The 22,485-nt window shown below is 39.9% G+C and overlaps 1 protein-coding gene across 8 annotated transcripts in view; it reads left to right on the top strand.

Annotated features, from left to right (window-relative positions):
* CBFA2T2 (CBFA2/RUNX1 partner transcriptional co-repressor 2) overlaps positions 1-22,485 on the top strand; it is a 157,980-nt gene that overhangs the window by 103,250 nt on the left and 32,245 nt on the right. For all 8 annotated transcript variants that reach the window (XM_034641439.1, XM_034641438.1, XM_034641442.1 and 5 more), the window contains 2 exons: positions 6,853-6,996; positions 11,687-11,928. In XM_034641439.1, coding sequence (XP_034497330.1) covers positions 6,853-6,996; positions 11,687-11,928 — 386 coding nt within the window. The remainder of the gene's footprint in view (positions 1-6,852; positions 6,997-11,686; positions 11,929-22,485) is intronic.

The raw sequence follows: 22,485 nt of genomic DNA, 5'->3' as shown, positions 1-22,485 counted from the left end.
ATTTCAGGGCATACTTTGAAATTATAAAACAAGACAAAAGAACAACGAAAAAAACTAAGAAGTACAGTTTGAGGTATAGATCCATTGCCTAGTAATCTATTGCTGTATAACAAACCACGTTAAAACTTGGTGGCCTAAAACATTTTAAATTTTTTATTTTTTTGCTTGTGACTGTGAGTCAGACAGTTGTTCTGCTCTTAGTTGTTCGTGTTGATACGTCTGCAGTCAGCTAGCTGCAGAGCAGACTGACTGGGTTAGGCTCTCACAGATCAGCTGGCCTTAGCTCTTAAAACTCATCTCTTCTCTGTGTGGTCTCATCCTGCAGTAGATGAGTTTGGACGTGCCTTCATGGCAGGGTCAGGGTTCCAAGAGAGGCTCAGAACTGGCACTCTGTCACTTGTATTACATTACATTGGTCAAAGCAAGTCAGAGGGCCTGGCCAGATTCAGGGGATAGGGAAATAGATCCCAGTTCTGATGCACTGCAAAAGGTGTGCCTGCAGAGAGGCCATTATTGGGGGCATTCAGCTTAACATCATTATACTTTCTTTGTATAAATGGGGGTAGGATATTTTATATATTTGTGTTTGCTCTTTTTATATTTTTATATTTGTGTTTGCTCTTTGTACACAGAGAAAGAATGGAAGGATACACAAGAAACCAATTAAAATGGTAACCTATGAGGTGGATAGGTAGGGATAGGAGCAAGGAATATTTATTTTTATATCATACTGATTTCTGAACCATATAAATATATACTTACACATGCAGAAAAGAAAATCATCTGTTTTGCCTCCGCCCCCTACGATAATTTTATGTTTAAACCTTCTCGATTGTTTTTTAGTTATGAGTCTGATTTTTATTTTATTTTAATTAATTAATTAATTTAAGATTTTTATTTATTTGTTTGGCGCAGAGAGAGAGCGGAAGCAGGGGGAGCAACAGAGGGAGAGGGAGAAAGAAGCAGCCTCCTTGCTGAGCAGGGAGCCAGATGCGGGACTCAGTTCCAGGACTCTGGGATCATGACCTGAGCTGAAGGCAGATGCTTAACTGACTGAGCCACCAGGCACCCCTGATTTCTTTTTTCTTTCCCTTTTTTTTTTTTTTAAAGAAATAGATGTTATGGCTTCCTTGGTCTACATTTTTGGAATGATCAGTAATCCTGTTACATGCATCTGAGAGGTCTATATTAATTTCATTTTCTCAGGGATGATAATCGGGAGCACTGACCATATCTTATTCTCCTCAAACTTCAGCATAGATAAACATCTCAATGGCCAAGTAAAATTATTAATTTTAATAGATTTTTAATCTAATTCAAGTAAACATGGAAGAGTGTCTACTGTGTACTGGCCATTATTATGTGTATTATGGTACCCCTCAACAGTAACCTTGTGTTGGAAGTGTTATCCTAAAGACAGATGAGGAAAATCATTATCATAAAAAACTAGTAAGTGATAAAGCATTTTTCACATCAAGTTCATTTTTTACCTAAACTTGCTTTCTCCTTACAGTCCTGGGAGTTTCTCTTCTTTCCAGTTGTCTGGAAAGTCTTTCTCCTAACATAACTGCATTTTTCTTTTTTTTTTTTTTTTAAAGATTTTATTTATTTATTTGACAGAGATAGAGACAGAGCGAGAGAGGGAACACAAGCAGGGGGAGTGGGAGAGGAAGAAGCAGGCTCATAGCAGAAGAGCCTGATGTGGGGCTCGATCCCACAACGCCGGGATCACGCCCTGAGCTGAAGGCAGACGCTTAACCGCTGTGCCACCCAGGCGCCCCATAACTGCATTTTTCTTATCTCATATTTATACCTCTTGTATTTTTTGTTCCATTGTTAGCCTCAGTAATTTTTTTTTAACTTTAAAGGCAGTTTATAAAGATTCGTAAATGCCCTCATTAGTGGGCAATTTAGCATATAGAATTCTTCTCAAGTAGCGTTTGTCTGGGATTTATGTTCATGTTCAGTATTACTTCTCTTAAAGCTACAGAAGAGTTCCACTCTTCAGTTTCATGTCTGATTCTTCAAATTCCTATGTGGGGGGGAAAAAGCACTGCTGTCACACAGAGAGCTGTTTATTACTGTGTTCTCTCTTTCATCGGTTTTGTGTTTTCATGACATGCATAGCATATTGCACGATGGAGAAGTAAAATCATTATTCAGACATACTTTTCCATGTTCGCTCCTCGTCTCTAGCTCAAATCATTTGGCTCTACAGGGTTTGGTGTTAAAGCATCAGTGGTCTTGGAAATGCGTGTGGTCATATGTTCGGATTTTATTTCTTAAGCCATATATATCCAAGTCTCCACATAAGCAAAGCACAAACTCATAGAGTGACTAAATTATCAGTTATTTTAAATCTTAAAATCTGTGTTGTTGTTGTCTTTTTTTAAGATTTTATTTGTTCATTTGATGGGGTCGGGGGGGAGACAGAGCACAAGCAGAGGGGAAGCAGGAAAGGGAGAAGTAGGCTCCTCACTGAGTAGGGAGTCTGACGAGAGGCCCGATCCTAGGACCCCAGGATCATGACCCAAGCTGAAGGCAGACGCTCAACCACTGAGCCACCCGGGCACCCCAAAATCTATGTTTAGAATCAGGTCGAACCTTTGTGACAGAACGAAGGGTTATTATGAATTTCTAGGACTGAAGACATTATTTCTCCTTGATAATCCAGGTAGTGGTGTTCTTGGGCTCAAGGTGCCCCTTGAGAGAAAGGAATTTCTTGTCTTTAAAGTGTATCTAAGGTTCTCTGGAATTGAAAAGAGCTCAAGGTGTGGTTGGTTCTTTCAAGGAATTCAGCTAGAATATAAAACATGAGTGTCCGTTCCATAAAGATGCAGAAATGAAGTCACTGTTAACAGACATAAAGGCATGACAGTCACCAAGCAGAGGGCTAAAATGCCTACTTTGTAACATACCTCCTATCCATCCTCTGAGCAGCTGTTGAATTTGTCAGGTTATAAACCACTTGCATATATCTCTCACACCATGAAGTGCCTTCATGCCACCCAGCCGCCAACAAAAATACCACTTTACATTGTACTTGGTGCTTTTGCAGCTGTTAATTCTTTTTTTTTTTTTTTTTTAAGATTTTATTTATTTATTTGACAGAGATAGAGACAGCCAGCGAGAGAGGGAACACAAGCAGGGGGAGTGGGAGAGGAAGAAGCAGGCTCACAGCAGAGGAGCCTGACGTGGGGCTCGATCCCATAACGCCGGGATCACGCCCTGAGCCGAAGGCAGACGCCTAACCGCTGTGCCACCCAGGCGCCCCTGCAGCTGTTAATTCTTGAATCATTCCATGTAATACTGCTGAGGTTAGATGGATTGACTGTTAACAGTATATCCATTTTCCATGGAAATCAAATGTTAATATTAACTCGGACCTGGTCACAAGGCTAGTTAGGTGGTAAATGCACAACTTGACACTAGGCTGCCTATTTTCTAATCATTTTTCTTTCCTGAGTACCTTCTTATCTCTTACCCTTACATTTTTCCTACCAGGTCGGATTTACTGTCTCTCATTTTATATTTGTTGAAAATGACCCAGAAAGGTGAAATGATTTGATAAAAGCCATGTTATGTACAACAGAATGAGAATTCACACTAAATGTCTCCGTCTCCATACCCATGCTTTTTGTACTCACTATGTTATTGAAACATGAAGAATAACACTAGTGTTGCATTTTTGTGAGTAGTGATGTGAACAAGAGATATGGGTAGTTTTAATCTGTAAACAATACTCTAGGGGTTGGGTTTTGCCCAGTATCGAAGCTTGCAGTTGGTATATAATTCAGTGTTCTGCAGTTGGGCTCAGACTCCTCTCTGTTTTTCATTCTGCCAAGTGCTGAATGTTAAAACACATCTTGTTGTTAAGTCCTCCTCAGGCCTTTGGCGCCCTTGCTGTAAAGGCAGGTGGTCTGAAGAAAGGCTCCCTCTAGGTTGTTGCACACTATACACAACACATTATAGTGCGAGACAACTGTCAGTTCCTTCCTTCCCTTCTCCCCCACCCTCCAGAAAGCTGGGCCCCAGATGGAAGAGCTGGAAACGTGTCAACCATTCTTTGAAGGGCATTGAGAAAAATACTGTCAAGAAGAAAAAGGCAAACGCAACAGCTCATTAGTCCACTAATCAGACAGGACGACCATCAATTTCACAAAGAAAATGTCCTGGACAGAGAGATGGAAAGAGCTGGCAGAGTGTTGCCCACATGGCTCTCAGACAGTTGCACATTTTTGTTAAGGGTTTTGTAACTTGAGGACATTACTTCCTTGATGGACTATATGGATTCATTATATCTCTTCCCAAAATATACCGCTGCAAACTGAAGCATCAAAATAATATTTGGTGATACTTTCCTCACTAGAGCATGCTTGTGAATGAATGTGTGAAGATGCGCCTTGTTGCCAGTGTGATGCATGTATTGTGTCTATAGCTATGATCTCACAGAAAGAAATCTTTGATTAAACATTCTCATTTGAACCTTTGGTGTGTCTGTTTCTTGTGCTTTGAATTCACTGTTACTGGAGAATAGATTCATAGTCCTTAAGTGAAAAGCTTGGAGTTACTGAAAGAAACATAATTCAGAGATGATTATGGTGACCCTGGCCCTGTCATTAACCAAGTATGTAACATGTTCTCTTTAATGGGGAAAAATAACTGTGAAGATATTAGAATATTACTCCTCAGTACCAGGTCTTACTGATATTAGCCAGACTTTTTTTTTTAAAGCCCAGTGGAGGGCTTGAACTCCCAACCCTGAGGTCAAGACCTGAGCTGAGATCAAGAGTTGGACGCTTAGGGGCGCCTGGGTGGCACAGCGGTTAAGCGTCTGCCTTCAGCTCAGGGCGTGATCCCGGCGTTATGGGATCGAGCCCCACATCAGGCTTTTCCTCTGTGAGCCTGCTTCTTCCTCTCCCACTCCCCCTGCTTGTGTTCCCTCTCTCGCTAGCTGTCTCTCTCTCTCTGTCGAATAAAAAAATTAAAAAATCTTAAAAAAAAAAAAAAAAGAGTTGGACGCTTAACTAACTGAGCCACCCAGGCTCCCCAGCCCAGACCTATTTACAATGCCATTAAGTTTAATCCGTCAGATTTCTTTCTTGAATTTGTTGTACGCTGTTATCAAACAGCTACTTGTGAATTGTGCCAGTGGTGAAGTAGCCTGTGCCTAGTTTAGATTCAGCTCTACTTTTCATCTCTTTGGGTACTGTATATCATAAATGACATACATCACTGATGTCAGGGATATTGACTTCATCTCTTTTTTCCTACTTAACTCTAGTTGATATATATATATATAAATTTCATACTCCATCTCATTTGTATTAATTTATATAGAACTGATTATGATTCTGTTTCCATGCCATGCAATTGATGCCTACTGGTCTAGATAGTCCCACGTTAGTTTTTTTCCCCTACTAATTTGATTGATTTATAAGGAGAAGTCAAAAAAGAATGCAGTTGAGATAAGCTGAATTTGTAACCTGGTTTCTTCCTTTCTTAGCCACTGTCCTCAATGTTAACTTTCAGGTCATGTTACCCCTTGATCTTGCTGGCTTGTTTTAGTTTACTTTGATTGCCATAACAAAGTTCCACAAATTGGGTGGCTTAAGACAACAATAATCTCTCACTTTTCAGGAGGCCTGAAGCCCAAAATCAAGTTATAAGTAGGATTGATTCCTCTTGGGACCTCCGAAGAAGAATCTAGTCCATACCTGTCTCCGAGCTTCTGGTAGTTGCCGATAGTCCTTGGCATTTCTTTTTTCTTTTTTTAAAAATTTTATTTATTTATTTGACAGAGATAGAGACAGCCAGCGAGAGAGGGAACACAAGCAGGGGGAGTGGGAGAGGAAGAAGCAGGCTCATAGCAGAGGAGCCTGATGTGGGGCTCGATCCCACAACGCCGGGATCACGCCCTGAGCCAAAGGCAGACGCTTAACCGCTGTGCCACCCAGGCGCCCCTGTCCTTGGCATTTCTTGACTTAAAGATGCATCACTCCAGTCTCTGCCATCACTGTCCCATTGCATTCTCATTGTGCAACCACGTGTTCTTTGTGTAGTCTTCCTCCTGTGTATGTCTCTCTTCAGCTCTTCTTGTGAGCGTATTGTTCATAATGGATTTAGAGCCTACCTATGTAATCTGGGATGATCTTTTCCTCTCAAGATCCTTAACTACATCTTCCGAAGACCCTTTTTCCAAATAAGCAAATGTTCCCAGTTGAAGGGATTAAGTGGTGCAGTAGTCCCCTACGCCCATCCCTTATCCGAAGGGTATACATCCTAAGATCCCAGTAGGTAGCTGAAACTGCAGATAGTACCAAACCCTATATATTATATTTTTTCCTATGCATACCTGTAATAAAAGTTAATTTGTAAATTAGGCACAGTAAGAGATTAACAACAAGTATAATAAAATAGAACAGTAAAAACAGCATACGTAATAAAAGTTAGTGAATGTTGTCTCTTTCTCTCTTTAGCACAGTGTCTTATTGTGCCATACTTACCCTTCTTTCTGTGATGTTGTGAGATAATAAAATGCCTATGTGATGAGGTAAATGACGCGGGCATTATGGCCTACTGTTAGGTTACTCTTGACCTTCTGACTGCACATCAGAAGGACACTCATCTGTTTCCAGACCATGGTTGACTGCAGGTAACTGGAACTGTGGAAAGTGAAACTTGGCTAAGAGGGAACTACAGTAGATATCTTTTGGGGGCTACCATTCAGCCTATTAAAATAAGCGTCTTCTTCACTTCTTAGTCTCTAGGAAAGTATGTGTATATTTGAAATTACTGTCACGATTTTTATTATCTTACAGAAGACTCTGACCTCCATTACTTTTTCTGTAGTTGGTCCTGAGAAAAGAGTGCCAGCAATGCCTGGATCTCCTGTGGAAGTGAAGATACAGTCAAGATCCTCACCTCCCACCATGCCACCCCTGCCACCAATAAATCCCGGAGGACCCAGGCCAGTGTCATTTACTCCTACAGCATGTGAGATCTCTTCATTTACTTGGGTTTGTGGTTCAGACTGACATTTAGATCTAAGTGACTGCTGTTAAGCCTTCTGCATATACTCTTCAACGTTTTCAAAATAACTGTTTAGATATTTTATATATACACGCACATGTACATATACATATATGTATATACACACACATGTGGTTATTTCTTTTATAAATTACCTTGCCCTTTGAGAATAGTACTTAGCTAATTTAGGCATTTGGAAATTCAGTGGTCTAAATAATTTGTTTTCATACTCTGGCTGGTAAGCAGCTATTTTAATTTCTTGGCTCTAAAATGAATTTAAATTGTTATATTGAGGGGTGCCTGTGTGGCTCAGTTGGTTAAGCATCTAACTCTCGATTTCCACTCAGGTCTTGATCTCGAGGTGGTGAATTTGGGCCCCTTTTGGGCTCCATGCTGGGTATGGAGCCTACTTGAAAAAAAAAATTTATTATATTGATTTATAGGAGTCAAAGTAAATTTCATATTACTACCAAACTACTTCTAAAAGTATGCTAGGGCTATCATGGTAAGGCTGCTTTTTAAAATTTCTTTCTTTTTTCTTTTTTTTTTTTTTCTTTTTTAAAGAGAGGGGATAGGTGGGAAGGGACAGAGGGTGAGAGAGAAAATCTTAAGGGGGCTCCATGCCTAGCAGGGGGCTTGATCTCATAGCCCTGAGATCATGACCTTTGCCAAAATCAACAGTGGGAGGGGCACATGGGTGGCTCAGTCGGTGGTGGCTCAGTCGTTAAGCGTGTCTGCCTTTGGGTCAGGGCGTGATCCAGCGTTCTGGGATCAAGCCCCCCACCGTTCTCCTCCGCTGGGAGCCTGCTTTTTCCTCTCCATTCCCCCTGCTTGTGTTCCCTCTCTCACTGGCTGTCTCTCTCTCTCTGTCAAATAAATAAATAGGGGCGCCTGGGGGGCACAGCGGTTAAGCGTCTGCCTTCGGCTCAGGGCGTGATCCCGGTGTTATGGGATTGAGCCCCACATCAGGCTCTTCCGCTATGAGCCTGCTTCTTCCTCTCCACTCCCCCTGCTTGTGTTACCTCTCTCGCTGGCTGTCTCTATCTCTGTGGAATAAATAAATAAAATCTTTAAAAAAAAAAAAAAGAAGAAGAAAAAATCAATAGTAGGACGCTTAACTGACTGAGCCACCCAGGTGCCCCAGTAAGGTTCTTTACAAAAGAGAATGAGTATTGTGTTAAGTTTGCTAGGGGTGCCACAACAAAATACCACAGACTCTGGATGGCTTAAACAACAAAAATTTATTTTTTTCACAGTTCTGGAGGAAAGAAGTCCAAGATCAAGGTGTCAGCAGGTTTGGTGTCTGAGGCCTCTCTCCTTGGCTTGCAGATAGCTACCCTTCCTGCTGTGTCCTCCCATGGCCTTGCCTCTGCACGTGTATACTAGCTATCCTTTCCTCTTGGAAGGACAATAGTCATATTGGATTAGGGACCACCCATATGAACCTCATTTAACGTTTAAAGACTATTTCCAAATATAGTCACATTCTGAGGTAATGGGGATTAGACTACAACATAGGAATTTGGGGGGGCCTTAATTCGGTCCATAAGAATTTTATTAGCCAATAAATATAGATGTTCAGTCTTTTTTTTTTAAAGATTTTATTTATTTATTCGACAGAGATAGAGACAGCCAGCGAGAGAGGGAACACAAGCAGGGGAAGTGGGAGAGGAAGAAGCAGGCTCATAGCAGAGGAGCCTGATGTGGGGCTCGATCCCACAAAGCCAGGATCACGCCATGAGCCGAAGGCAGAAGCTTAACGGCTGTGCCACCCAGGCGCCCCTAGATGTTCAGTCTTACTAGTCATCAAGGAAATGCAAACTAGAACCCAATGTAATACCATATCCACCTGCAAGAATGTTTAAAATAGAGAAGAATACCAAATTTTGGTGACTATGTGTGGAGTGACCTGAACACTGCATACATTGTTTGAGTATGAGAAAATTGTTTGGTAGTATTTACCAAAGTTGAATTTTTGGAAACCCTTTAACTCCTCAGTCAGTTGTACACATGTGTATACTTCAACAAACAAAAATCAGGGGACAGACCAATGTAAAATCTAAACATACATACACACATGACTAGATTTTAATCTGAGTTCTTCTGCCTTTCCATGCCCACGATACCTCCAGTGCATGTTGACTCTCTTACAGACATTTTGCCTTGTAAAGCAGAAGACACTTGCTATTTGTGGAGTGCCCACGGTGCGTCAGAGCACTGTGCTAGGTGCTGTATGCATTTTCTTCTTTAATGCCGCCACATAAGTTTACACAACTCGTTTATGGGTTTTACATAGCTCAAACATTTATGGTTTTTGCTTTTATTATTTTAGAAGGCAAGAGAAGAATCTAGGAGCTACAGCTTTAACAGAAGGTTTAATTAGTATATTTCCAAAACATTTGCGACTGAGTGAGTGGCAGCTGTAGCAGTCTGAGCCAGAGTGAATAAAATTAAGTTTTATATCCTTCTAAAAATTCTATTTCTGTCCTAAAGTTCTACATCCTTAGATATAGGTATATCTTGAAATGAACGGATTGAAACCTAGGCTATCATTCACATTTCAAGTTACAGTAAGAACATGTATATGTAAATTCAGCCCTTTTTACCTCCGTATGTGACTACTTGGTGTTAGATACGTTTTATTTCAGAAAATGTGCTCATACTCTTGAACTAAAGAGACTGTGAAAAAGCCTGTCTGATTGTTGAAGTGGCTAAAAGCCACAGTAATGTGTTATTTTTATGGGTTTCTTCCAAGGGGGCAGTTCTTCAGTGGCCATTGACCTTTCTGTGAACACAAAGAAATAGCAGATCATTGCAACTAATTTTCTGGATTGCTGAAGCTGAGTGTTAAGCTTTCCTTTCCAATAGTTCTAGTGATCTCTTTTAGTGGAAGATACGGAAGAAAATTCACCCTCCTTTCTCAGCCTGTTAGTCTTACATGTAGTGAATCAGTCAGCAGCTTTTCCCTCAGCACTTAGACTTTGCTAGCTAATGAACAAAACCAATATATATATGGTATACACAGTTTACAAAACTTTGCTAATTATAGTATATTCAGATGTATGACATAGCGTTCATCAAGAAGTACACAGTCTATTAAGACAGTGCAAATGTAGAAAGAAGTGAATAAGTAACATAATGGAAGCGTCTGTAGGCAACACAGGATAGAGTTACTAAATCTACCAGGGTTTACCTTAATATGCAGCAACAGAATCTATTAAAGAATGTCCTTTTTTCCTTCTTTTTTTTTTTTTTTTTAAGATTTTATTTATTTGAGAGAGAGGGTGCACGAGCAGGGAGGAGGGAAAGAGGAAGAGGGATAAGCAGACTCCCCTGCAGAGCAGGGAGTCTGATGCGGGACTCAATCCCAGGACCCTGAGATTATGACCTGAGCCAAAGGCACACACTTAACCGACTGAGCCACCCAGGCGCCCAGGAATGTTTCTTTATACCGGTGGTATCTGAGCGTATATAGGATGAGGAAGAGTTAGCCAGATCAAATGTGAATCAGGGTCAGTCAAAAAGTAGAAACAGTAGGGCTGACCAGCTATGACTGGCTTGGAGGAAGAAGAAGGGAAGTGAAAGTTTTTTCATGACTAATGACTTGGCCTCAAGCCCAGTGTAAGTAAATATCAGTTTTCTAAGTTAGTAAAGATTATATAATTGGGCTCTTTAAATTTGGCTTAAGTCTTGACTTAAATTGTTTCTGTTTTTAGGCATATGTTTTAGTTTTACCTTCCTAGACTTTCAAGCCTATGTATGATTAAGTGAAAATCTACTGACACTTAGGCACCAGGTAATTTTATTTCACTGTTCCGTGAAGGAGATTTTTACTTAATACCTCCAAGAACTTAGCCTTAGGGTGGTGTTCCAAATTAAAACTTAGAACAATGACTAAGAACAATGGGAAAATAGGAAAACTGCAATTAATCATGTGTATTATAATTTGCGCAGAAATGGAATATTGGTATGTCCTGTGTAGTGTCTAGAAAATGCTTTATTGAGTGACCAAGAATTTGGCAGCATTAATGTGGCACTGTTGGGGCACGGAGAAACTGACTGGTGGGCATGAATATTCTGAATGGTCCATGAGATATATACCTTATTGCAGGAATAGATCATTAAATCTATAGCCTAGAAGAAAACATTTCTTAAATAAAAAAAGAAAAACCATTTTTCACTTAAACAGAACTCTGGTGTCTGGTTGTCTGTTCACATGCTACGTTGTAAATGACTTTCTTTGGAACCCTAAGATTAGGAAGGAGATGGAACATAAAAGATGTGTGCGAGTGTCCAGTCAGTAGAAATATGTGTTCTACCAGACTTACCTCATACAGTACCTGTTGCAAGAAATCCTAACACTACCTACCCCTGCCCACGGCAGCTGTAGTTAGATACCATTCTCTGTGTTCTTATAACACTCCATAGTCTTCTGTTTTTAACGTGTCTTTGTTATTCTGTTATCATTTTTTACCTCTGTAGTCTGTCTCGCTATACAGTAGTCTCATTGAGGGCAGAAACAGTTTCTTGTATGCTCTTAATACATGCTTTACAAAATTGAAATGAATAAACGACGGTTAATGCAAACAAGAAATTAACAAAGATCCACGTGTTTTGCACTTAAACAGTCTTTCATTTTGGCTTTCTTTTATAGTAAGCAATGGCATCAACCATTCTCCTCCTACCCTGAATGGTGCCCCGTCACCACCACAGAGATTCAGCAATGGTCCTGCCTCTTCCACGTCATCTGCGCTAACAAATCAACAATTGCCAGCCACTTGTGGTGCTCGGCAGCTCAGCAAATTGAAACGCTTCCTTACCACTCTGCAACAGTTTGGCAATGACATCTCACCCGAGATTGGGGAGAAGGTGCGGACTCTCGTTCTAGCGCTGGTGGTAAGTACAGCGTCACTGTCCACCGCTATTTAAGTGTGTGGCTCGGAACCCAGGCCAGCAAACCTGAAGCAACATGGCAAAATCTATAGACTACTACAGTTATATAACTAGTATAAAAGTATAGAATTGTGGGTTTCAATTATGGATAACAATGTTTTATTAAAGAAACAAATACAGAATGTTTACTTTATTGTATCTTAGGGTGTCGATTTAATTCCAATAGGCAGCTTTGAATTTGTCTAAAGGTTTCAACAGGCCACTGAGGTTCAACCAAGTCACAGCAAGGTTTTGTAACTTAATATATTTAGTGTCCGACACATTGTTTCCAAACCGAAGAGAAAAGAAAAACGGGGAGTTTAATTTTCAAAATAATAATTTGTAAAATTACGAGTCTCATAGTCTAATAGTATTGAAGGGATTACATTCTTCAGCTCCTTATGCAAATGGAGTTTCTTTAGAATTTTCAATGTACACATAATTTTTCTTTCTATAGTGTATGTGGTAATGATTTTCTGACATAGACATCTTGGTGGGGTTTGACTCTTAAGTGTATATAAGGAAAGTACTGACAGTTCACTGTGTTTGTAAATTGAATTCTTCAAGATACACCTCTTGAAAAAGCACCCATGGTCATGCATGTTGGCCTTTACCTATGATAAAGGTGAATCCCAGTACTAAACCTTAATGTTGTAGCTCTCAAAGTGTAATCAGGGATGCCTGAATTTCCCCAGACCCTTCCAGGAGGTTCAGGAGGTCAAAATTATTTTCTCCCCCCACCCTTTTTTTAAGATTTATTTATTATTTTAGAGCTAGAGAGAGAGCCTGAGTGGGAGGGACAGAGGGAGAGAGAATCTGAAACAGACTCTGCTGAGTGCAAAACCCAGTGCAGGGCTCGATATCACAACCTTGAGATCATGACCTGAGCTGAAAACAAGAGTCAGATGCTCAACCAACTGCGCCACCCAGGCGCCCCTGTATTCATAATAATCCTAAGATTGACTGGGCGGCACAGTTGGTTAAGCGTCTGACTCTTGATCTTAGGGTCATGAGTTCAAGCCCTGCGTTGGGCTCCACACTAGGCATGCAGTCTACCTAAAAAAATAAAATAGTAAAATAATAATAATAATAGTACTAAGATGTTACTTGCCTTTTCATTCTTACTCTGTCCTGAGCATATTTTGGAATTTTCTAGAAGCTGCATGATATAGGTTGTCACAGTGGATTAAATGCAGAAGTAGATAGGAGAACCCAGCTCTTAACTTTCATAACCTAGATATCAAAGAGACTTGCAAAACTGTAGCGACAGTGCCAGTCTTACTATATTTGGGGGGAAAATATAGTTATTTTGAAATGGGTTAATAATAAATAGTTTCCAAGTACTCAACTTTAATTTTTAATGCTGGGATTATTGATAGATGTAACCCACATAAATTAGAGGGAGTCTGAGACTTAAAAGTTGAAGAATCTACCTTAGGGACGCCTGGGTGGATCAGTCAGTTAAGCATCTGCCTTCGGCTCAGGTCATGATCCCAGTATGGGATCGAGTCCCACTTTGGGTTCCCTGCTCAGTGGGGAGTCTGCTTCGCCCTCTCCCGCTTCCACTCCTCCTGCTTGTGCTTGCTGTCTCTGTCAAATAAATAAATAAAATCTTTAATTAAAAAAAAAAACTTTAAAAAAATGAAGAACTGCTACCTTAAAAGATTTCTCAGTCTTAGTGTAGAAGAAACAACTTTGATACAAGGCAAAATATAATAAATGACTTTTTCATCATTTGAGATTCAGTCCCTTTTGTGTTTTAGAGCTGCGGTTGTTCATTTTCATTGTTGTATAATATTTTATTGTAGGAATATACCACAATTTGTACTTTTTGCTCTTTATGGACATGAGTTGTTTGGATTTTGACACAGTCAGGGGACCCTAATACCACTCGGAGATTCTGAGATTTGTTAAATGAATTTTTAGGACTTGGCATATAATTGGGTTTTTTGTTTTTGTTTTTTGTTTTTTGTTTTTTTTTTAAAGATTTTATTTTTTATTTATTTGACAGAGACAGAGACAGCCAGCGAGAGAGGGAACACAAGCAGGGGGAGGGGGAGAGGAAGAAGCAGGCTCATAGCAGAGGAGCCTGATGTGGGGCCTCGATCCCATAACGCTGGGATCACGCCCTGAGCCGAAGGCAGACGCTTAACCGCTGTGCCACCCAGGCGCCCCTGGCATATAATTGTGCTCACAACTGAGATTTATTACAGAAGCATAAGGTTACACAGCTAGATCATAAAGGAGAGAGATACTGTTGGAATCTGGAGGAATCTATCTGCAGGCTTTCTTATGCTTTTTCTCTCATATGAATGCTCTCACAGAGCTCACTCTTCCCCCAGCAATGAAAGTGAGGCAACATATGTGTGATGTTTTTCTCTATGGAAGCCTATTAGAGACTCAGTGCCCAAGTTTTTTACTAGAATTTGGGTACATAGGCACTGTTTGCCAGCACCTACTGAAACTTCAGATTCACAGAAGGAAAATCAGTGTTCAGTAGAAACCATATTGTTTGCAAAAACAGTCTGGGCACAGTCAGCCACCTTTATCAGTTAGGAGTTTTTTTAATTTTTGTTTTGGGGGAAAAAGTGTTTTTTTGGTCAAATTTCACACTACTGAATCTAGACTAATAAAATTGGACTTAAATGTCAAAATGAGTTTGAACATAATTGGAAGCAAAGCCTTAGACATCTGAGTGTCATACCAATTCTAGCACTAGATTACTTTAAGTGGAGCCTGTGCCTGAAGGTAATTTAAAAGGAAAAAAATGATAGCCCTCATTTGCCCCCCCCCAAATCTTTTTTAAGTCTAGAAATACTTAGATGTAGATGTAGCCAATTATCTACTTTAAATGGCCATGCTTGGGTTAATCTTTTTCCAATGATGTCATTAGTAGGTGGTAAAAATCCATATAAAAAAATTTACCAACTTAACCTGTTTTTAAGTGTGTAATTCATTGGTATAAGTGTATTCATTGTTGTGCAGCCATCACCACCATCCATCTCAAGAACTCTTCATCATGCAAAACTGAAACATTGTGCTATTAAACAGTAGCTCCCCATTCCTTGCCTCCTCAGTTCCCATCAACCATCATTCTGCTTGAGTACTCTAGGTATGTCATTTAAGTAGAATCATACAGTATTTGTCTTTTTATAGCTGACTTATTTCACCTAGCGTAATGTCCTCAGGGTTCATCCATGTTGGGACACCCGGGTGGCTCAGTCAGTTAAGTGTCTGCCTTCGGCTTATGTCATGATCCTAGGGTCCTGGGATCGAGTCCTGAATTGGGCTCCTTGCTCAGCTTCTCCTTCTGCCTGTTTTTTCCCCTGCTTGTGCTCTCTAACAAATAAACAAAATAAAATCTTAAAAAAAAAAAATGTTCATCCACGTTGTAGTATTTGTCAGAGTTTTCTACTTTCTTATGACTGAAAATATCCCATTGCATGCATATACCGTATTTTGCTTGTCCATTCATCTGTTGTTGAATCCCTGCGGTGCTTCTGCCTTTTTGGTTAGGGAAGGTTTTATATCCGTATGGGAAACTGTTTGTCAGCCAAGTTCCTAGGTGCCAGCCAGTGGCCCAACCTTGAAAGCACCCTTTTCTTAGGTTGTCAGTTTTAAACCTACTGTATTAACTCTTTTCTATATAGGCATCATTGCAAATAATGTTGCTGTAAGCATTGTTGTACATGGTACAATTGTACAAGCATTGTACTGAACAATGGAATTGGAATTTCATAAGGTATGCGTATATACCAATTTAGTATGTAAGGAAGGTCATTGGTTTTCCTATGTGTTATATGAATTTATACTTTCGTATACTGGCATTTTTATTGAGATTAGTGTCCTAGTCTGTTCGTGCTGTTAGAATACCAAACACGGGGTGATTTATAAACAACGGTCATTTGTCTTACAGTTCTGCATTCCGGTACGTGGTGCCAGTAGATTCTGTATTCAGTGAGAGCCCACTTCCTGACTCTTAAACGGCTGTCTTCTGTCTGTGTTCTTATAGATCCGAAGGAGCAAGAGAGATCTCTCAGGGGCTCACTCTCTCTCTCTCTTTTTTTTTTCAAGATTTTATTTATTTATTTGACAGAGAACACAGCAGGGGGAGTGGGAGAGGGAGAACCAGGCTTCCCACTGAGCAGGGAGCCCTACGTGGGGCTCAATCCCAGGACCCTGGGATCATGACCTGAGCCAAAGCAGCAGCTTAACCAGCTGAGCCACCCAGGCACCCCTCAAGGTTTCTTTTGTAATGGCACTAAGAGCTCTGCCCTCATGACCTAATCATCTCCCAAAGACTCTCCCTCTAAATACGAACACATTGGAGATTAGGTTTCAACATGGAAATTTTGAGAGGTCACAAACATTCAGTCTAGTGCAATTGGTATTGAAACTATAAATTTATTTGGAGAAGATGCAGAAAAACTAATGTTTAAGTTTAACACCCAATCATTATTTAAAAAAAACACTTAGCAAAACAATTATTGCAGGAACTTTCTTAATCTGATGATAGTTATTATCTAACAAAAAACCTATAGCAAGCCTCATACTGGTGAAATTTTGAAAGCTTCCCTCTGATAGCAGGAATCAGATAAGAATGTCTCTTTCAAAAAAAAAAAGGGGGGGGGCGCCTGGGTGGCACAGCGTTTAAGCATCTGCCTTCGGCTCAGGGCGTGATCCCGGCGTTCTGGGATCGAGCCCCACGTCAGGCTCCTCCGCTATGAGCCCTTCTTCCTCTCCCACTCCCCCTGCTTGTGTTCCCTCTCTCGCTGGCTGTCTCTATCTCTGTCAAATAAATAAATAAATAAAATATTAAAAAAAAAAAAAAGTCTTTTCTGTCTTCAGTGTGATTCTGAATATTCTAACCCACCAAATAAGATATGAGGGTTGGTGAGAGATCAAAAAAACTCTCATTATTCATAGATCAAATGGTTATCTTATGTGTGTGGCTTTTGAAGTTACCACTCTATATTTTGTGTGTCTTTGCTGCCATCTTTTTGAACACTTTGTTTAACTTGGAGGAGAATGAACATCTTTAGATTGTTATATTTCCCTATTCAGGAAAGTCTTATTTCAGGGGCACCTGGGTGGCTCAGTCAGTTAAGCGACTGCCTTCAGCTCAGGTCATGATCTCAGGGTCCTGGGATCGAGCTCTGAGTCCAGCACCCTGCTCAGCAGGGAGTCTGCTTCTCCCTCTTCCTCTGATCTTCCCCAGTGCTTTCACTCACACACGCACGCTCTCTCTCTCTCAAATGAATAAATGAAAAATATTTAAAAAAAAAAAAAAGAAGAAGAAAGTCTTATTTCATTTCCTGTTTATAAAAAGTATGGTTAAGATTTTGGGGCGCCTGGGTGGCACAGCGGTTAAGCGTCTGCCTTCGGCTCAGGGCGTGATCCCGGCGTTCCGGGNCTGCTTCTTCCTCTCCTGCTCCCACTGCTTGTGTTCCCTCTCTCGCTGGCCGTCTCTATCTCTGTCGAATAAATAAATAAAAAATCTTTAAATAAATAAATAAATAAATAAATAAATAAATAAATAAATAAATAAAATCTTAAAAAAAAAAAAGATTTTAGCAGGCATATATAAATGGAGCAGTTGTTCCATGTGGAAGGAGACTTCATTAGCCAAGTGAGAAAAGACTACACAGTTAGGTACCTGGAGTATAGTTCACCTGTGTGAATTTAATGTTTCTGGTGTGTAAGAAGTAAAGTGCTGGTAGTCCCTAACTGTACCAGGAGGCAAGCATGCTCAATTTCAAGTGCAAGGTGAAGGGGAATGTTCTATATTCCATCTAGAATACACATTCTGGAGGGCAGTTTGGCAAATTTCAAGTACCTTAAACTAGGCTGTTCCTTTGACTAAGCATTTTCTCACCTTGAAATTCATCCTAAGAAAATAATCATTGTACACCAAGATCATCAGTTCGACATTATTTATGATGACAAAAAGAAATTGAAGCCAGCTAAATGTTCTGTAAAATCCTGTGTAAACTGCAATGCATCAGTTCAATTGGATATGACATAGTCATTAAATACCAAGGTTGGTGCAGAGGCACAATACGAAATTATACTTCTTCCTATTCCTCCTGACAAATAGAGGAAGAAATCTTGGACATTATATAGAAAACAAAGAAGACTCTGAAAGATGGCAGATACGCTGTGACCTTGTGACTGAAGGAAGTACATAGCAGTGAGTTCCCTAAGTTCTGTGTTTTCACCATATATTCAGTACTGTGGTCTATAGAAGCCAGTAACCTGGAAACACTTATGAGTACAAACAACAATAATGAAAACCCTTTTTCTTGCCAAAGACCAGGAAAGAAGCAACCAGGCAAGATCGAAAACTTGTAGACAAAAAGCACGCTATTGTAGCCAACACCTTAGGAAGAACTACAGTAATGGGTAGGCTTCCCTTTCCCATCACAGGTCCAGTGGGGAACCCAAACTCCCACCCCTTCCCAGCAATGTGTCGCTCTTCCCCCTCTCCAAATCAACAGAGGTTGAGTGGGGAACCTAGGATTATGCCCTACCTGACTGCATCAAAGATTCCCCTTTTTCCAGTGTGCAAGTATCAGAGGAGTCTTCCAAAACAGAAGTCAGAGATAAGATCCAGAGTCCTAGAACATTGAACCCAAAATATCCAGGATACAATAGAAAATGACTTATCATGTGAAGAACCGGAATGAAAAAAACAACCAACCAACAGACATGAACGAAGCTGACACACATGTTTTCACAGCATCATAAAATGCTTCAGTGAGCAATTAACACAAATGAAAAAATAAAAAGGCTCGGAAAAAAAATAGAAGATAGAAAAAACTAAGTGGAAATTATAGAACAAAAATAAAAACAGCAATGGACTCAACAGTAAAATGGAGAGGAAAATCAACAGAAAAAAATGAATTATTCTGTACAGTAGAGTGAAAATGACTTAAAAAAACGAACAGAACCTCAGGGACCTAAAAGAATAAAACAAAAGTCACAGTAGGACAGAAGAAAGTATGGGTCTGAAAAGTAATGACTGAATTTGGCCAAGTTTGACAAAAGACCTAAATCTACAGATTCAAAAAAGCAACAAAGATCTCAAATAAGATACCACCACCACCCCACCCCCAAAAAAAGACAAAAAAATCTTAAAAGCAACAAGAGAGAAGCATCTTACCTATAAAGGAAAAATTCTAGTCACAGTGGCATTTTTCAAGTGTTGAAAGAAAAGAACTGTCAACCCAGGATCTTACATATGTCAAAAATACACTTCTGAAGTGATCAAAATATTCTCTCAGATGAAGTAAAACTAAGAGAAGTTGTCTCTAAGCAGACCTCCCCTAAAAGAGTAGCTAAAGGAAGTTCCTGAAGCAGAAAGAAAATGAAAAAAGAAGGAATTTTGAAATACCACAGTAGATGGAAGAAAAATGGAAAGAGCAAAAATAAAAGTCAATACAATAGACTTTCCTTCTCTTGAGTTTTCTAAACTATGGTTGTTAAAATAAAAATTATAACGTTGGATATGGTTGTCTATATATATGTGTGTGTGTGTATATATATATACACACACACACACACACGTATATACATAAAGGAAATATTTAAGACAATTATATTCTAAACTAGAGAGCATAAAGGCAGATAAGGTTCCTACACTTCTGTAGCGTTTTAAAATTTTTTTATTTATTTATTTGCGGGAGAGCGTGAGAGCACAAGCAGGGGAGCAGGGGTAGCAGCAGAAGCAGAGGGAGAAGCAGACTCCCTGCTGAGCAGGGAGCCCGATGCGGGGCTCGATCCCAGGACCCTGGGATCATGACCTGAGCCGAAGGCAGACGCTTAACCAGTTGAGCTACCCAGGTGTCCCTCTACACTTCTGTATCTTGACTGCAGTGATGATTACATGGCATAAACATGTGCACTAAAGTGACATAGAACTATATACACTTTTCACCGATGTTCTTCCCTCATGATACTGCATTGCAAGTACAGAAAATGTAACCAGTGGGGGAACCTGTATGTAGTTTTTACAACTTGCTACGATCATATTTATCTCAAAATTTTAAAGATAAATGTTAGTCGGTGGCCTAAGTATACTCATTGTCTTCAAAGTCCACTGTAGGTGTTGCCCTTGTGATCCAGAGACCAGATCCTCTGATGTTTTACATTCTTCTGTCAGAAACATCTTTCCCAAGGCTGCATTTTCACTTCTAGGGTGGACACTTCCGTAAAGCCTTCCTTGTCCCCCTAAATCTGACTCAGGCATGTCTTCTCTGTTTGCCAGTCGTCTCCTGCTCACGTATGTCTTGATCATACCGGAATGAATAGCTTGCTTGTCTGTTTCCCTGCTACACTGTCAGTTCTTACAAAAAACAACCATGCTCTTACAAATTCAATAACTGAAGGAGAGGGAAAGATAATGGAGCAGTGGCGTATCATTCCTCTCAGATGAAGGCTCGCCCTGCATCCATAGTAGATACAGTCTCCAGTCAGTTTCTCTGGCCACACGACTCATTCTTTCCTTTCTTTGTCCATCCACAAGAAAATTTAAAAATCATTCATACAATTTTTTTCATACATTTATTCTGTTCGTGTTTACTTTTTGAGGCCTGATTGCATTCACTGCGGTAGGGAAAGAATGTTCTTTTTATTCCTGATTAGCTGTACCTTTGGTTGCATTGTACAAATGTCATGTACTTGAAACAAAGAATCAGTTAAATTTTAAAAGAATCTTTGTGTGGGGCGGGCACCTGGGTGACTCAGTATGTTAAGCATCTGACCCCTTGTTTTAGCTCAGGTCATCATCTCAGGGTTGTGCTCTGCACTTGGTGGGGAATCTGCTTCCCCCTCCTTCTGCCCCCCCCCCAGCTCACGCACTCTTTCTTTCTCTCTCTCTCTCTCATAAAAATAAGTCTTTTAAAAAATAAATAAATTATCTTGGTGTGAAATGAGGTACACTTCAAATATTTTGATTTAACATGGTTAAATTTGATATAGCTTTTTCCCTAAAGGGAAATATTCTTAATTTTTACTGTATATTAATATATTTGGAAAATCCAGCATAATTTCATATCCAGAAATAATTGTTATTGTAATTGTCTTTCCAGGCACTTTAAAGCCTATATAGGGGCACCTGGGTGGCTCAGTCAGTTGAGCATCTGCCTTCGGCTCAGGTCATGATCCCAGGGTCAACCCCCACATCATCCTCCCTGCTCAGTGGGAAGCCGCCTTCTCCCTCTCCCTCTGACTGCTGTCCCTCCTGCTTGTACTCTCTCTCTCTGTCAAATAAATAAAATATTTTTTAAAAAAGACTATATATTGGGGCGCCTGGGTGGCACAGCGGTTAAGCGTCTGCCTTCGGCTCAGGGCGTGATCCCGGCGTTATGGGATCGAGCCCCACATCAGGCTCCTCTGCTAGGAGCCTGCTTCTTCCTCTCCCACTCCCCCTGCTTGTGTTCCCTCTCTCGCTGGCTGTCTCTATCTCTGTCAAACAAATAAATAAAATCTAAAAAAAAAAATAAATAAATAAATAAAAAAATAAAAAATAAAAAAGACTATATAAATGTGTGTGTGTTATTTCCGTAAATGGCTTACAGAAGAGCATANAAAAAAAAAAATAAATAAATAAATAAAAAAATAAAAAATAAAAAAGACTATATAAATGTGTGTGTGTTATTTCCGTAAATGGCTTACAGAAGAGCATACTGTTCTTTTTCATTTAACAGTATGTGATAGACACCTTTCCTTATTAATGCATACAGATCTTCCGCCCTCCCTTAATGTTCTGATGTATGACTATACCATAATTTTTTTTCAAGACTTGCTCATTTTAGAGAGAGAGTGGTGAGGAGGGGCAGAGGGAGAGAGAGTCTTAAGCAGACTTCATGCTGAGTGCAACACAGGGCTTGATCCCATGACTCCAAGATCACAACCCTGGCCAAAACCAGGGGTCGGATGCTTAACCAACCGCACCACCCAGGCACCCCTGTACCTAATTTTTAAATGCAGTTTCCTCGTAGTCAACCTATAAGCTTTCTATTCCTTATTGTTAAGAAGCAATATTGTACTGATAAATAATTTGTATGGTACTTGTTACATCTTTGAACTCTGATGATTTTATAAAAATAAATCCCTAGAAGTGGTAGTTCTTTCAGGGAAGGAAGAATTCAGATTAATGCCCAGTTGTGTTTTGTTTTTAATTTGTTATTATACTGTGTTTTAAGGAATTGAAATAAAAATATTTTGTGACCTTTGAAGACAGTATTTTTATTTGTACATTCCCATTAGCAGAGGAGCTGAGACTCCTATTTAAAGCTAGACTTTTGTTGGGGCGCCTGGGTGGTTTAGTTGGTTAAGCGTCTGACTTTCTCTGCTTAAGTCTTGATCTCCATTGTGAGTTCAGGTGCCTCACTGGGCTCCACGCTAGGCATGGACCCTACTAAAACAAACAAACAAAAAACAACTACACTTTTGAAAAAATACAGGGGAAGTGATAATAACTTTACTGGAAACTATAATCTTCCCAATATGAGTCAGTCT

This window comes from Ailuropoda melanoleuca, chromosome 13 (assembly GCF_002007445.2).
Source record: "Ailuropoda melanoleuca isolate Jingjing chromosome 13, ASM200744v2, whole genome shotgun sequence".
Classification (NCBI taxonomy): domain Eukaryota; kingdom Metazoa; phylum Chordata; class Mammalia; order Carnivora; family Ursidae; genus Ailuropoda; species Ailuropoda melanoleuca.
This window is presented reverse-complemented; position numbering and strand designations above follow the sequence as displayed.